Raw genomic sequence first — 18161 nt, 5'->3', positions numbered from 1 at the left:
AAAAAATGTGACGCAAGAGGTCATACGATTCTTAGAATCATCCAAAAACTGAACCTCATTATCATCAACGATCATCAACATACCAGACTCGATCCACGTTTTGGATCAACGTCTGCCCTCGATCTCACGATCGCATCTTGGGAACTGGCACCCAGACTAAATTGGTTTGTTGACAATGACCTCAGAGGAAGTGATCACTTCCCAATTCACATCAGAACATTAACAAGGAATCCCAATATTACTCTTCGCAGAAATTGGAAATACCAATCAGCCAACTGGGAAGGCTTCGAATCTACAATTGACAGCTTACTTCAAGCACACATAAGCTACTCTGTTGATGACTTTACTCAAGCCATTCTCTCCGCTGCAGAAGTAAATATCTACAGAACAAGTGGGAATCCCGGTCGTAAGGCTGTCCCCTGGTGGAATAACGAAGTAGCACTTGCCATCAAAAAAAGAAGAAAACTGCTTCGTCTTCTCAGACGTCTTCCAGATGGAAACAACAGCAAAAGGATTGCTTTATCCAATTTTCAGGAAGCTAGAGCTAATGCCAGAAAAGCAATAGCCGAAGCAAAAACCCAAAGCTGGACTGAATTTCTTGATGAATTTAATCCTTCAACATCTTCAAAAGAACTATGGAACAAGGTCAACGCTCTCAGTGGCAAGAAAGCTTCTAACTGCTATTCCATTGAGATCAACGGTATTACTACTGAAGACCCTGGTACCATAGCCGAACATCTGGCAGATCATTTCGCCAAATCTTCATCCACTTCGAATTACACCAATGCCTTTAAGAATATCAAAGCCAAAGCAGAACTAGAAGTGTTTCCCTCTGCTACAGGTCAACAGCACGAATACAACAAGCCTTTCTCCATGGACGAGCTGCTCTGGGCCCTTAAAAGGTCCAAAGGTAAGTCAGCCGGCCCGGATAATATCGAATACCCGATGATAAGACACCTGCCCCACCATGCGAAAATCCTGCTTTTGCAGATTTTCAACGAGTGCTGGACAAACAGATACTTTCCAGATTCATGGAAAGCTGGCATGGTAATCCCGATCCCCAAAGCAAAGGAGGACAAACGTGATGTGAATAGCTATCGCCCTATCACGCTCCTCAGCTGCTTAGGGAAACTTTTTGAAAGGATGATTAACCGAAGACTGATAACAACCCTCGAAGAACAACAACTACTAGACCCCAGACAACATGCTTACCGTCGAGGAAAAGGCACAAGTACATATTTCTGCCATCTCAACCAATTTCTTCATGACTCCACACAGAAGAGACAACACAATGAACTTGCTTTGCTTGATCTTTCCAAAGCATTCGATACCACCTGGAAGCATAATATCATAGATCAACTCCACCAATGGGGATTCGAAGGGTACCTCTTCGAAATCATTCAAAGTTTCCTCCTCAACCGAAGTTTTCAAGTTTTCTTCGGAGGGTCAATATCTGAAAGCCGAGTTCAAGAAAACGGAGTACCACAGGGCTCTGTTCTTTCGGCAACTCTCTTCTTAATAGCAATGCAATCAGTTTTCGATGTTATTCCACCAAACATCGAAATACTGGCATATGCTGACGATATACTGCTTATGGCCCGAGCATCATTCACTGAACTTGCACGCAGAAGACTCCAGATAGGAATCTCTGCTATCAGCAGCTGGGCAGATTCAATTGGTTTCAAAATTTCAGCACAAAAATCCAATATACTTCATTGCTGCAGTCTAAAAGGTCACAAGAAAAAATTCAAACCATGCAAAATTAATGGTGCACTTGTGAAACGAGTTAAATCAGCTCGAATTCTAGGTGTTACAATAGATAAAAATCTTTCATTCACAGACCACATCAAAAAGACAAAAGCAGATATCAAAAGCCGTATTCGGTTAACGATGGTAATAAGTGGTCGCAGTCGCTTAAGCGCGCGTAAAACCATTTATAAAATCGGTAGAAGTATCGCCTTCACAAAAATGCTATACGGGATTGAACTCTTCAGCAGTGCATCCTGGAAATCAATTGATCATTTAAAACCTTGCTACCATAGCGTAATCAGATATGCCTCAGGAGCCTGTAAGTCCAGCCCAATAAAAGCTTTGCTTGTGGAGGCTGGCCAAGTTCCCTTCGAAATGTTCATCACCAGAGCCTTGGCCAATCGAGCCATCCGAATCTCACAGAAATATCCAAATCTCACATCAACCACCACGAGAGCTAGCAAATGGCTTCAAGACATTTGCAATATCACTCTCCCGGGAGCCGCTCCTCTAACTAGAGAAGGCCCTCGACCATGGTACGACCAAGGACCAAAATTTGACTGGACTATTAAAAACTCTGTTAGAGCTGGTGAAGCCAACAGTATAGTCACAGCTATCTTCAACAATCACATACATAAACAGTTCCCCTTCCATCGCAAAATCTTCACAGATGGATCTGTTGATGGTGATAAAGTAGGATTTGGCATATTTTCCGACAATGCTCAGATAAAATTCCAATTACCATCCATTTGTTCAATTTTCTCAGCAGAAACAGCTGCCCTCCTCGTTGCGATATCACTATGTGATGATAACACGAAAACGGTGATTTTCTCCGATTCCTACAGCTCCCTGCTTGCACTCCAGAGTGGCGAAAATAAGCACCCCTGGACCCAAAGCATTGAAGCTGGAATCAAGGGAAAGGACATCATTTTCTGTTGGATCCCGGGACACTGCGGAATTCAAGGAAATGAATTAGCTGATCGTCTTGCCAAAGAGGGAAGAAATTCTGAACTATGGACTGATATCCCCCCGTCCGAAGACATCATCAGATGGGTTGATAACAACCTACGATCGTGTTGGGATATAAATTGGAACACCTCTAATGACTTCTTTCTAAGAAAGATAAAGAATACCACCCATCCTTGGATGGACAGTACTAAGCGCCCCATTCAAGTATGCCTGACACGCTTGCGTATCGGACATACTCTCTTAACACATAATTTCTTGATCGCAAATCAACCGCGCTGCACATGGTGCAATGTAAGGCTCACAGTAGAGCATTTGTTAATCAATTGCCCAGTTTTTAACATCTCTAGAACAAAATTTCAGGTTGGAGACAGCATCAGAACTGCATTAGCAAGAGACGACATCGAAGAGGACCGGACCATAAAATTATTAAAGGATACAGGTTTATTCGACAGAATTTAATAATATAATATCGAAATGAATACACATTAAAAGTATTTTCCTTTTCTGTTCTTTTATTTTCAGCAAAAGATGAGCAGGTTTTTACGCCCATTTTGGAAGCAAGCTCTTCAAGCACACTAAAATGGGCTTTTTTCCCTGCTCCAATTGTTTGGTTGTGTTTTTGGCCCCAGAGCCGTGTAGGGTGCGGCGATACGACATACGTCCATAGCGGTTACTAAGACTGAGTCGAGCGAGAATAACGAATTTTGCAATAGTTTTTCTTAGTTTTCCTTTAGTTAAATTTCCCGCCCTCAAGGGCAAGAGACGAATGAACTCTCAGAGTTTAAAGTCTCTCTAATTCAATACCTTCCTTCCTTCCTTCCGTTGGTCGTCGATAAGTTGCTCGTTATTGATATCTCTGTTCGGGAAAGCACTCAAATGGACAGAACAAATGTATGGGAAAATAGAAACACTTAAAGTTTTCATGAATTTTAACCATTTACTAACCAGGGGATTCTATTGTATGGCATATTAAACAAATCTTACGGAATTTCCGATTCGTTTAGTATGTAAATCGCCAAAATCCGTTCGCGGCAAAAATAGTTATTAACGTTAACTTTATTTCATAAAAACGTGACCTGTTTTCTGATTTGGCACCCTTAATGAAAGACGTAGTTCTACGTCAAAAAAGACGGGTGGGTAATGTCGGGGACATAACCGGAGTGACGTAGGACTATACAAAAGGGACAGCTTTTGTTAAATATATATTTTAAATATATTGTTTTATGTTCTTCTCCTACGTGAATACCTACCTATCTACCTTAAAAATGGATTAGTTTACTGTTTACTCTTCATGAATATGTTGATGTTTCTGAAAAGAACCTTTGGTGTTGTGTTTTTGTTATCACTCGATATTCCCATCTTGTTCGGTTAAACCTTCCTGTTTAGCTATTGCGTTTGCCACTCGCCACAGCTTTCACAGTTGGAAAATTTCTTCCCATCCAGCTTGTGACATGTTGTTCAGTAAATTACATTTGATGCGACGTGCCGGAGAAACACTTTGCCACTCACTGAAACTAATTGTTGCCTTGATGAGCGCCGAACCGAAGCTGCTCTGTTCTTGATGCGGGTTTTCTGATTGTCGTGAGCAGCTTTGCAAGCCAACTCGAGCTCTCCGACGGCCGAAACTCTATAATCGCTGTTAGGTATACTGGTGCTCCGGCACCAATCCGTTCGGCCTAGTTACACTTGCGGAGCAATCAGTGAATGCGACCAACAGGGAACTGGAGACTTGCACGGTTCGAGTGAGACTTTGCCTTTCCCTTAACTTGTCCTCCTTTGTTACGTCCACGATGCCGATGCCGTACAACCACACGGGTTTACGGTTTGAAAGAAAATAAGATATTTTTTTGGGGTCCGCGTGTTTTATACTCTAGTGGTACACACTCACAGGATAGAGACAAATCAGCAGACTCAGCCAGAGGGGCGAGTCCAACGAGACGAACGAATGAGCGTTAAAAGGGAGCGATGGCAAAAAAATACATTCATTACGATTTGTTCGCTCGTTGGATTCACATGAAGGCTAAAAAGGGTCCTTTTCAGGATCACAAAATTATCTTCAATCTAAATAGTTTATTGTTTTGTTATCACTCGATATCCCCATCTTGTTCGGCTAAACCTTGCTGTTTAGCGATCGCATTTGCCACTCGCCACAGCTTTCACAGTTGGAAAATTTCTTCCCATCCAGCTTGTGACATATTTTACAGTAAATTACATTCAATGGCACGTCGCATTACCACCACTCAGTATCGGATTGGAGGTAATTTTAACCTGTAATTGAACATTTGCGATGACAGTGGTACAGTGTCGACCTTCAATGTGGGGTCATAATTTGGACCCCGAACTCTATGTTTACAAAAATGTCCAACTAAATATGTCGCATTACTGGTCCGTCCAATTAGCTAAATGTCGAGATAAGTGTAAATTACTGTACTTTCAATCTAGAAGCAATTTAAGAATTGGTGAAAATCAATAAGTTCAGAACAACTGCCAAATTCACATACTCATCATATCCTGGCAAACAAATTATGAAAAAATCAATTTGTGTTTTATTATTATTTTGGATATTGTTTTAGAAAGCATTGAACTGTATTTCCTAAACTCTTTTTTGGAAGGTTTAATGGCCCTGAAAAGCGCCTTGTTTTATGGAATGGTTCCAATTTAGAAAACTTAGTACTTGTGGTTTTGAAAAAAACCATTTCGAACGCCCTCGATGCCGCCTTGTTCTGGATTTGCCACCAAAGCAGTGTGTATAAAGGACAAACTCTGCTACCTGATGCCGTTTTGCGATTGCGTTTGCCACTCGCCACTCGCTGCAACTGCCTGTTGTCTTGATGTCCACCGAACCGAATGTGTTCTGTTCCGAATGCGGGTTTTCTTATCGTCGCGAGCAGCTTTACCAGCTAACTCGATCACTTCGGCGGCCGAAACTATATAACGCCGGCTAGGTGGACTGGAGCACTGGTACTAACGCGGCCTAGCTACCCTTGCGGGGAACTCCAGATCAACACGGTTCGAGCGGGATTTTGCCTTTTCCTTCACTTTTCCTCCTTTACCATGTCCAGACATGACTGCTTGGGTTGGTTTGTTGATTTGTTGTGATGCGAACCGATGTGGTGTACGGTTTGAATGAGAATGATCGTTACGGCAGCGGAGCGGGGATTTTTAAGCTGACTGGCAGGCTCGAGAATTACGCATGTGTGAGACTGCGACCAATGTTTCGTTCATTGTTTTCTTTTTCCTTTCCAATCGTGCTTTATTCTATTTCGCTGCTGCTCTGGTTGCCCGTTTTGGTCGGTACGATTTGAGGAGCACAAAATGGACCAATCAAAAATGGGCACATAGTGCATTTTGACAATGCTTGATATTTCACAATTATTCAATTATTTATCTCAAGAAAAATGAAATGTTATTCGTTATGATAGATGCGTAGATATATTTCCTATCAATTGATGCAAAAACCTTTGCGATCTATTGAGAAATGCTCGAGTTATAAGCGTTCCAAATCTTGCATTTTTTCCTACTTGTTCAGTGCCTAGATTTTCATTTCACCCCCTATATCTTCCGGTTAGACGTAGTCCTACGTCAAAACGCAAAAACACAACACCAAAGGATCTTTTCAGAACCCCCAACATGTTCATGAAGAGTAAACAGTAAACTAATCCATTTTTCAGGTAGATAGGTAGGTATTCACGTAGCAGAAGAAAATAAAACAATATATCTAAAATATATATTTAGCAAAAGCTGTCCCCTTTGTATAGTCCTACGTCACTCCGGTTATGTCCCCGCATTACTCACCCGTCTTTTTTGCATTAGTTCCCTGTTCAATTGAAATTTTCGTAATTTTTTCCTGAACATTCTTTAGGATACTCATTGAAAAACTACGTCTACGCACAAAATGAGTTCATCATGAATGAGTAATGAGCAAACAATCATGAATTTCTTAACCAGGTTTATGGCATAAATTTATTTTGACTGATCAGCAATAACTGATAAAAGTATGCATTCAGATTGGTCTCAGTGCATACAACCATAGCGACCATAGAGAGAGGTCACGTTTTTTCTGACGACCAGAAAATGGAAGGAATTACAAATGAAATGTTGAATTCCTCCGCATAAGATGATTCTTTACATTGTCCTCCAATAAACACGGAAAAGTAACTCATATTTTAAAACAATATATATATGGTTTTCATACAATTTATAGTTATTGAAGAGTTGATCGAATATATTATGTTGGGGAAAAAGAAATCCATTATTTTCTCGGTAGATGACTGTAGTGATCGATATCTCGTGTAGTATCGATCAAATAATTTCATATTTTCGCTCGTTGTCAAGGAGACGTTTCACACCAGTTCTTTTGCTGTTTTTTGTTTGTTCCATTCTGTTGTAAGTTACAGGTTGTTAACAATGGAAACAAAAACATCATTTTACAGTTTTTCGTTGATAAAGGTGAACCAGGCCACTGAAATTGTGAGTACTGTTTATGGAGCCGATACTGTAACAGTTAGTTACGTGCAATTTTGGAATGGAATCGTCGATTCCATTCAAGTTAAATTAAATTGAAAATTTGTTAGATTAGAAAAATTATAAAATGTCTAAGGTATGTGTCACTAGTTCTACCATGTAAAATGCATTGTAACAATTGAAAAGGCATTGCCTTTTACAGTTGCAGAATAAACTGTAATAATAATAATGATAATAAAGAGACACTTCACACAGGCAGACCCGTCGCCGAAAATGTTTAATAAAATCACAGAAATAAACGAAGTTGACCGACATGTTATTAGTCGTAGCATCGTTCAGAAGCTAAAGATCGACTGTTTTTAATTATTACGGAAGGTGACTGAGGATTAGAGTGGAGGAAGTCACAAACGACAATATTGTGTGCAAAAGGATCGTGGTCAAAGCATGATGAAGCAACTCAAACGGTAGCCAAACCAGGACTAATAGCTAGGAAGGTTCTACTGTATATTTGGTGGAATAATTTATTATGATTTGCTTCCGTATGGCCAAACATTAAATTCAGAGCCAACAGAAGAGATGTCTACTGTATACAACTGGACTGTTTGAATCTATCGATTGGCCTGTAACGGGAAGAATTGACCAACAGAAGAGATGTTGTGTTCCATCAGGACAACGCAAGGCCACACACGATTGTAATGACTCCGACCGACTTTTTCTCGCGTCGCTAAACTTCCTGAGTGATAAGATAATTGGAATCAAGAAAAGATTGTGAAAAACAATTGCCAGAGTTTTTCTAAGACATTATGGAGCTACCTTTAACCCTTTCAATACGGTAGTGTGCTCCGCCGGAGTGCTACCGCTGTGCGGAGCACTGCGCCGAAAAGTACATCGCGCTGGTGTGATCGATGTGCAGTATCACTCTCATGTCGTCTAAAGACGACGCTCGTACACACAGCTCATCACGCGGTTGTCGTCTATAGACCGTACACACAGGTCGTCGGGCGGATGTCGTCTATAGACGACGCTCGTAGCAAAAAGATTAAAATGGTAACAAATTTTACATCAAAATGGTGCATATTTGACTCAAATCGGACAATACGAAACATCCCAAATAAAGTTCACGCAAAAATAATGGATTTATTTTTCTCTAACCTAATATGATTATACTGAGTGACCGAGTGCCAAAAAGTAAACATATTGTAATTACTAAACTTCTCATGATCGATTTCAAATCCATCCATGATCTTTCATTGACTACAAGTACTCTTTTTCAAATTTACGCTAGCCCGTTCGTCGTTGAAAGCCAGTCGTTGAGGGTTTTTCTACAGTTTAAAATCCACGTGGATTGCGTACTGATATGATTTCATCATCGAATTGTTCAGTGAGGGTGGACGCATAGCCTGTCGTAAAACCCTCTCGATTGGTCCATAAAGAAGTTTTTGACGTAGGATTACGTCTTTCGGGAACATATTGGGGTACAAAATGGAACATCGAAAATCGAGTACATCGTGAATTGTCCAATTTCAAATGCTTATTGCTCAGTCATTTCATGATGGATTGATGAAATTTTTGCGTCAATCGATTTCGGCACTCCAAAACAATTTTTTATATTGAAGAAAATAATATATATCATGAAATTAACTGTCAAACAATTGAAAAATCTCAACCACTATCCTAACGGAGATATCCACTTCTGATTGGTCGAAATTGGCGACACATGCGGTGGGTCCCTAACAGAGGCATCAACCTGGGGGAAATTAGCATTGCAAATACATATAAGTAGGGGGAGCTTTAGCTCCCACCGAAATGTGTTCCCTAACAGAGACATCAAAACCATGCTGTCTGGGGAAAATCGATATTGCAAATACATGAAAGTAGGGGGAACTTTTGTTCGTTTTGTATTCCCTAACAGAGACTTCAAAACAAAGCTGCCTGGGGGAAATTGGCATTGCAAATACATGAAAGTAAGGGGCATTTTTGAATTACAGGTAAGGTGAGTGATACGATTAAATCTAGCAAATAAAACTCAAATTTGGAACTTTAATGTTGGTTGCTTCGTGAAAAATCATATCAATGACCGATCGTGTATTGTGAAAAATATAGCACAAGTGTAAGTGTGCAATTGTATATGGTAGCAGTTGTGTTGAAAATGACTTGATATATGAAACGATTTTTTTCAATTTTCATAAATAAAACCAAGGTGTGTTCCCGCTCGAGAACGGGTCGATTGGTTTAAGCTGTCTGTTTTGTTGTGTTCATTTTTACCCAAGGAAAATTTATACGGCGAGAAAAATTGGAAAAGTGAAGATATATTACAAAAACAGTACCCAACAACCAAACAACACGGCCCTTTTCAGAGCCACCAAATCGTTATCAAATTGTTTAACAATGTAATTCTTCAAATATATCCAAAATCAACAGATAGCCCAACGGAATCCTACGTCAACTATGCGGTCGTGTCTCGCACACAACCCTCCTGTGACTTTTTTGTAATAATATAACTACACGACTTTGTTAAAGAGTAATTAAGGGCTGTAGAAAAATAATTGGGGAAAATGATTGAAAGGTAACTACACAGTTTCAAACTTTTAGTTCCTTCTGGGTGTCAATAAATGACTCACTACATCGCCTATTCGAATCACGCTGTAAATGTTCACACAAAATACGGCTTATACTACGCTTGGAAATGTTCATTTCGACTGCTAGAATAGCGTTGTTTGCGACGATGATTACGTTAACGAACAGCGTGGATGACACTGTGCAGCCGTACCGATCTAGGATGTCCTCTCTGAGTCGCCTCCAATCTCAGCTGTTTCTTAGAACCGTTTTAGTGTACGGAATACGAATGAAATGGTTGATAGAATGCGGTTTGAGCAACTCGTATATCTGTTTCGAAGACTTTCCGCACTCAAATAACGCGACAGTTTCCAATGCTTCGCATCCATTACAAATTTCTTTAATTTCTTTACAAAAATGTGTTTGTAATAAAAATTGCGCTTTTTTCGTGTGTCATTTTAAACTTGATTTTTTTTCCGCGTGAGAATATTTATAGTAGGCTTTGGTGACATTATGCTTTTTCTCTGTGGTTATTTTCGTTACGCTTATTTCCTTTGTGATTTTTCTTTGAACACGAAACTTGATATATGAACAAGGTAAAAAATATTACCTTAACTTGTATACTCCGTCTTTCTCTCGTGCAATAATCACCCTGTCCATTCCATTTGTAAATTCTGCACCATCTCTTTCCCATAATACTGTTGGTGTTGGAACGCCGCGTACGTGTACTTCCAATACAAGGTCATTCACGCGAATATCGTAGTAGTCTGGAAATAATGAAACACTATCAATTTACGCCCATTTTTTGGTAGATTGTATAAATAATAACTACTTTTCATAAAATAATAAACTTTCTAATTCACTTAACTATTAAAAAACATCAGAATCAGCATCTACAGAGAATTGAAATAGGCATACAAGTATTCCTTAACGGATGTATATGATGATATGATGAATGCCATACTGTTTGACATTATGTTGAAGTTGGCAACACATGTATTTGATAGGCGTGGACTTCAGCTTCAGAACTTAGTACTGGTCGTTTGATTGCAGTTTAAGGAACAAATATTTTTATCGCTTTGAAAACGTCGAATTTTGTACCGGAAAAAAACATTATTTGCGGAAAGTTTTCTTGCATTTTTTCCATCTTTTGTTTGTCGAAGCTTACAAAGGATATGCTTCATCGGTAAGTATGTGTGGTTTGAGCGATTCAGAAACAATGATTATGATTTGTATATTGAAAAAATGAATTTGGTCCTTGATCGGCACTAGTACCGATTCCGGTGAGCGAAAATTATCCGATCGAAAAAGCAACCCCGGCTAGCCATACAAATCTAGCGAGCCATCAGAGATGGATATAGTGTGCCAAAAAAGCTGTGCGAGTAGACGTCGATGCCAATGACGTTGGGAACAGACGCTGTTTTGTGCCGCATGGTTGAGCTTGAATGATGAGTCGCTAACACGCGGTCTCTCTGCTTGTACCAATTCCAGTATATATTTATCAAGCAGAGGCACTGTATGTCATGTATGACCAGCAGCTTAGCCACACTGTTACCGACAAGCTACCAATCTCTAAGCATTGAAGATAGGTGAAAAAAGACTTTCAGCCATTCAAGTATCATTTTTGACGTAGGATTACGTCTTTCGGGAACATATTGGGGTACAAATCGAAAATTGAAAATCGAGCACATCATGAAAATTGTCCAATTTCAAACGCTTATTGCTCAGTCATTTCATGATGGATTGATGATATTTTTGCGTCAATCGATTTCGGCACTCCATAACAATGTTTTATATTGAAGAAAATAATATATGTCATTAAACTAACTATCAAACAATTCAAAAATCTCAACCCATATCCTAACGGAAATACCCTGATTGGTCGAAATTGACGAAACATGCGACGGGTCCCTAACAGAGACATCAAAACCGAGCTGCCTGGGGGAAATTGGCATTACAAATACATGAAAGTCGGAGGCATTTTTATATTGCAAGTAAGGTGAGTGATACGATTCATTCTAGCAAATTAAATTTGAATTTGGAACTTGAATGTTGGTTGCCTCGTGAAATTTCATATCAATGACCGATCGTATATTGAGAAAAATTTAGCACAAGTGTAAGCGAAAAATTATATATGGTAGCAGTTGTGTTAAAAATGACTTCATATATGAAACGATTTATTTCAATTTTCATAAATAAATACCAAGCGTTCGAGAACGGGTCGTTTGGTTTAAGATGTCTGTTTTGTTGTGTTCATTTTCACTCAAGAAAAGTTTTTAGGGCAAGAAAAATTGGAAAAGTGAAGAAACATTAGAAAAAGTGATTTTCCATATACTCTACATATAGTATTAGTTGTTGTTAGTCCAATTGAAATTCGCATTGGGTGAATAAACACTTAGAAAGTAAAAAATTATAAAAGAAAATTACCTTTTCCATTTCAGATATGTTTTCTCTATATTAAAGAAACATGTTTTTACTAATGAGAAAAATTGATAATTGTGTTCGGTATTGGTAATTATCTTATATTACATTGGTGAGTTTTTTTTATTTATTTCATCCATACATAACACAGGAGGTATCTCGTCTAGGATCACAGAGGGCGATTTTCATCATATCTCGTTCCACTTCGGTATCTTTTATCTGATACGCACTATCCAACGACTGTTTACCATCCTTCTGTCATCATCACTCGGTAAACACTGGTGGAGTGAAAAAACAATACCCAACAACTAAACAAAACGGCCCTTTTCAGAGCGACCAAATCATTATCAAAGAGTTGGACGATGTAATTCTTCAAACATATCCAAAATCAACAGATAGCCTAACGGAATCCTACGTCAACTATGTGGTCGTGTCTCGGACACAACCCTCCTGTGACTTTTTTTTGCCATCGCTGCCTTTTAACGCTCTTTCGTTCGTCTCGTTGGACTCGCCCCTTTGGCTTAGTCTGCTGATTTGTCTCTATCCTGTGAGTGTGTACCGCTAGAGTACAAAAGCGCAGATCCGCTGAAAAATATATCATTCTCTTTCAAACCGTAAATCAGTTTGGTTGTGTGGCATCGTTTCACATCACATCGCATCAACGGATTGGTGCCGGAGCACCAGTATACCTAATAGCGGTTATAGAATTTCGGCCGCCGGAGTGCTCGAGTTGGCTTGCAAAGCTGCTCACAACAATAAAAAAACCCGCAAAACCGAACAGAACAGAGCACATTCGGTTCGGTGGCAACAACTAGTTTCAGCGAGTGGCAAACGCAATCGCAAAACGGAAGCAGGTAGAAGAAGGAAAAAGTTTGTTTATACAGACTGCTTTGGTGGCAAAACCAGCCACCGTAAAACACGGCGCTTTTCAGGGCCATTAAACCTTTCAAAGAAGAGTTATTGAAAGTTTTTCACAATACCAATGCATTCTAAAGAGACATAATATGACATATAATATAAACTGATTTATTTTGTTTATCTTGTTCTTGAACTTATTGGTTGGGGTCTTTTAAATTGATCATTCAGTTTTCACAAACCCATGCATGGTTTCCGAATTAAAAATGGCTTCAAATTACAACACATTGTATGCAGGATGGCATTAACGAATTTTCTCGGTAGCAAGAACTGCTTTCTTTGGTTGATAACTGATGTTGAAAAATGAATGACGTTACATCTGCATTGTATAGAAAAATAACTAAGGAACAACATGATGAGCTATGTATTTCCTTATTCTTCTTTCTTTGTTTTTAAGAGGCTTTGAACTTTGCAGTTCATTCGCCTCTATGTATTTCCTGCTGCTCTGTTCTTATTTTAAAGGGCTTTAATCCGAAGGTCATTCGTCCATGTATTTACTGTTGGTTTTTCAGAACGCTTATAGCTCGTTTATTTCTCGACAGATCGTAGAGTTCGTCTCCAAAACCTCAGTTCTTTTTCATTTTTATTTACTTTGTTTGTGGAAACTACAAATCTTACAATTCATTCGTCTCCGAAACACGGAAACAGTTTAAGGTACGGTAATGTGCTCAATAGTGAAATATATGATAGTGAATGAACTGATGACCACCTATGCATCCCCTATCACAGCCATCATTTTGATTGTACGATATGTGCATACGCCGAAAGATGCCCGGCGTTGAACATTTAATAAGTACAAAGCCTTCGGAAAAAAAATCAAGAATTAACTATAAGACAGCGAGAAAAAATTTAGAAAGTTTGTAAAAAAAAAAATTATAAGAGGTTATGTCCAAGATACGACCGCATTGTTGACGTAGAACTACGCTGTTATTTCATATAAGTCGCTTGCTTATACCTTCGGATATTATTCTATAATGCTGTGAAATTTTAGAAACAACTGCTTAGTAGAATAATCTCTGAAATGATTTTTCATTGTAGAATCAGTTGACGATAATTGATTGATGATTCATTCTTGCCCTCGCAAAAGAATCGTATGTCGCAATTTATTTCATGTACAATCGTATGTCGCTTCTGTTAATATTACTGGCCTCGAAAAGAGTTGCATTACTTTCTCATGCTCGAGAGAAGCGCTGCTGTCACCCTTAGTGGAGGAAGTTTCGCTACTGGCAAGCAAAACCTAATCACATACAAAATTCCAGAACATTTACTTTCTTGATGACTAAACAAGAGAAATAAACTCTTTTTGTTAATAACAACCTCGAAAATAGTAGCAATGCTTCATTATGATCAATATTAGCGCAAATGCAATCCTAGTTGAAGGCAGTTTTGCGACTGGCACGCGAACCCAAATAACTTATAACATTCCAGTAAGACATTCAAGATGCTTGCTATTCCCAAATAATTTTTTGGTGCACAACCTTAACGTCTGCTTCGCCATAACGTCAGTTTAATGCATTGATGCATTCTCAAAGGCACCAACGAAGCCCTTATGAAGACGGAAAATAAACAATGTTAACTGCTTGGAAAAAGACTGAATTATGCCACACAGCCAGTCTTCGGAATTGAACGCAGTTCTGATGTGCAACACTTTTTTTGCACCCAGTTGAACTCTCTCTCCATGCGCACACCTGCGCCCGGACGAATCAACGCACACCGAAACAAAGTTCAAAAGTTCTGTTGTCAACACGGTTCGCTTTTGAGTTCGAACATCCTCACTGCACCGTATCCATACACCGGCTTATATGCCCAATTTTAAACCGAGCTCGAATCTAGTCTTTCTGCGTTGCTTTCTCTGTTGATGCGGATTGTATGAGGGTGCGCTGTTTGTTAGCTTAGAACAAGCGAAGACAAAACGGGCGCTAGAATTTTATGTGTGTGTGTGGATATAGAATGAGGGGGAATTTAGTATGTGAATTCTGCACCGTGCTGATTTTGGGCTCACTTGTTTTGAGTTCGGTGCGCTTCGTGCCAAGAATGAAGTTTGTTTTCAGCGTGCGTTTGTTTTCAGCGCACGCTGATGAAAATTGAATTCGAGCGCAACACAGCGTAGGTTTTCTGAAGACTGCACACAGCTTGTAATCTGCTGTAACACCCATCGATGCCAAGGGATTGCTAAGATGGCCGCCTTTTTGTAGCCAGCATAGAAACTCAAGAGCATAGAAATCATAACCTGAAATTAAAAATGAAGTGCTCCGCGCGGTCCTGTAGCAGTGATTTTGATTGCAAATCGACAAGAAAGCTTCCAGATGGGTATCCAAACATCGCTTGCCAAAGGAAACTATCCAACTTAATCAAATATTAACATATATGATTCCAAACAGTAAACAATAGGTGAGCCCCCTGAGCGTGAGCCCTGTTTTATGCTGCCTACGCTCAATTTGCATTGGTTGGGATAGGGTTGCCAGAGCCCCGATCGATGCGAATTCGCTGATGAGTTTGTCAAGAGCGACCGCCTTCACCACCAGCGGGGGGAGCTTGATTTTGGTTGCTGCCTGGGCGTTTACATTTTCGACCGACGCGCCGAAATCGCCTACTTCGCTGTTGTTCGGTGCGGTGTCATATTTGCGAAGGCTCGGTTCAGTGCGAGCGCTTTTCACTGCACCAACACCGCGTGCATCATTAGATGACGCTTACCTCGAAATTTTATTGCCCCAATGCGTTCGTTTTTTGCAGGGCTCGAGCCTGCTTTCCTCTTCTTCTTGCTCGTCGCACACTACGCGAAGCGTCCAATTTATGACACGGAAAGAAGAACACACGATACGAATATCGCGAAAAAACGAACAGAAAAATCAAACGACGATTTCCAAGTTGGATTACCACTGGTGGGGTCCAATCTTATAGCGAATTCGTTTTTAAAACTGAATCAGTGCCACACTGACTCTGTAATAAAAAACGTTTTCAGTTTCACGAATGCGGTGGTTTGTTGGTGTGCGTTATATAGTCTGATTTGTTTATATTTGCGACGACAAATGTACAGTGTCGACGTCTGGTGGCGATATTAGTGCTTGGGAGGTAAATTATTCTCTATCAGATAAGAAGGGCCAAGTGCAGTGTAAAAATATAAAAGTTTGAATGACATTTTTTACTTCATATTGTTTGATTACCTAACACATGTAGTCCTGACACTCACTTAACCATTTGTCGATGCATTTCCTGTTTGTTCCACAAATAATTACTATTATAATATAAAATCATCGTTAGACACAGTTTTCGTTCAATGTTTCTGCGATATCGAAAAAAAAACCCTCTTATTTCATCACATAAAATAAATATTCGATACGTTAATGTAAATTTTCATTCATAATTTTGATTTTGAGAGCATGTTTATTCCTCCTGAATATCCATAATAATTTTCGCCTCCCAATGAAAGCACACGGAGCTTAATGCCGTCTACACGACTATACTCTTCAAAATCAGAATCCGAATTGGATTACGATTCCAATAATACAAAAGCAAGAGCAGTAGCTTTTCCATTTTCATAGTCTTCATTTCTAGATTTTCCAAAACAATACTCGGAACTTGACAGTTCAGTATAGTTGTATTGGTGAACCCGAGTGCCAACCCGTGAAGCATCTCAGTGCGAAACTAGCAGCTTTCGGGGCGAACTAGTGCGACACTGAGTGCGCAACTGAGTGAATAAAAAAACGTTTTGACAGCAGTTAGTGCGGCACTGGGGTTGAAACTGAACAAAAACGAAAACGATCGAAGCGCAGCGAAAGCAAAGTGAACTGGATTACTCAACAGTCCGATGCCGAATGAAAGTTTGCCTCAGCGAGATCCACTGTTTATACTCTAGGCAAGTATTCCCCTTCATTCTTCTTCTTTTCCTTTGTTGACGGAGACTTTAAATCCTACGATTTCCCCTCCGTTGGTCGTCGATAAGTTGCTCGTTATTGATATCTCTGTTCGGGAAAGCACTCAAATGGACAGAACAAATGTATTGGAAAATAGAAACACTTAAAGTTTTCATGAATTTTAACCATTTACTAACCAGGGGATTCTATTGTATGGCATATTAAACAAATCTTACGGAATTTCCGATTCGTTTAGTATGTAAATCGCCAAAATCCGTTCGCGGCAAAAATAGTTATTAACGTTAACTTTATTTCATAAAAACGTGACCTGTTTTCTGATTTGGCACCCTTAATGAAAGACGTAGTTCTTCGTCAAAAAACGCAAAAACACAACACCAAAGGTTCTTTTCAGAACCCCCAACATGTTCATGAAGAGTAAACAGTAAACTAATCCATTTTTCAGGTAGATAGGTAGGTATTCACGTAGCAGAAGAAAATAAAACAATATATTTAAAATATATATTTAGCAAAAGCTGTCCCCTTTGTATAGTCCTACGTCACTCCGGTTATGTCCCCGACATTACCCACCCGTCTTTTTTGCATTAGTTCCCTGTTCAATTGAAATTTTCGTAATTTTTTCCTGAACATTCTTTAGGATACTCATTGAAAAACTACGTCTATGCACAAAATGAGTTCATCATGAATAAGTAATGAGCAAACAATCATGAATTTCTTAACCAGGTTTATGGCATAAATTTATTTTGACTGATCAGCAATAACTGATAAAAGTATGCATTCAGATTGGTCTCAGTGCAGGTGGACTGTATATACACAGATATGAGCAAGGCTTTCGATGTAGTAGGAATAAGCAGCATAATGCACGCGGTGGCTGATTTCGACATTCACGGAAAAATGTTCGAATGGATTGGGACGTATTTGGAGAGCAGAACACAATATGTGAAAGTGCACAACAACGCATCCAGGTCTTTCGGTGTTAGTTCAGGTGTTCCGCAGGGTAGTCATTTGGGGCCTATTCTGTTTGTCATGGTCATGAATAAACTACCATCATGTTTGGCCAACGCAAAAGGGCTCATATACGCAGACGATGTGAAGATTTTACTGCCCGTGAAAAACATCGATGATTGCCATCTTCTTCAGCAAGATTTAGTCAATTTTCGGAGATTCGTCGAGAGCAACGGACTGAGTGTAAACCCCAGCAAGTGCTCCGTTATT

At 39.5% G+C, this 18161-nt stretch overlaps 1 protein-coding gene across 1 annotated transcript in view; it reads right to left on the bottom strand.

Annotated features, from left to right (window-relative positions):
- Nucleotides 1-10712, bottom strand: part of LOC129773788 (muscle M-line assembly protein unc-89-like) — a 194462-nt gene extending 183750 nt beyond the window's left edge. Inside the window, exons 1-2 of the mRNA XM_055777437.1 lie at nt 10703-10712; nt 10349-10505 (exon numbers count right to left, since the gene is read on the bottom strand). Of these exons, the coding sequence (XP_055633412.1) occupies nt 10349-10505; nt 10703-10712 (167 nt within the window). The remainder of the gene's footprint in view (nt 1-10348; nt 10506-10702) is intronic.
- Between the last annotated feature and the right edge of the window lie 7449 nt (nt 10713-18161).

The sequence above is a fragment of the Toxorhynchites rutilus genome, chromosome 3 (assembly GCF_029784135.1).
Source record: "Toxorhynchites rutilus septentrionalis strain SRP chromosome 3, ASM2978413v1, whole genome shotgun sequence".
Classification (NCBI taxonomy): Eukaryota; Metazoa; Arthropoda; class Insecta; order Diptera; family Culicidae; genus Toxorhynchites; species Toxorhynchites rutilus.
Note: the sequence above shows the minus strand (reverse complement) of the source record. Positions and strands in the feature narration are given on the sequence as shown.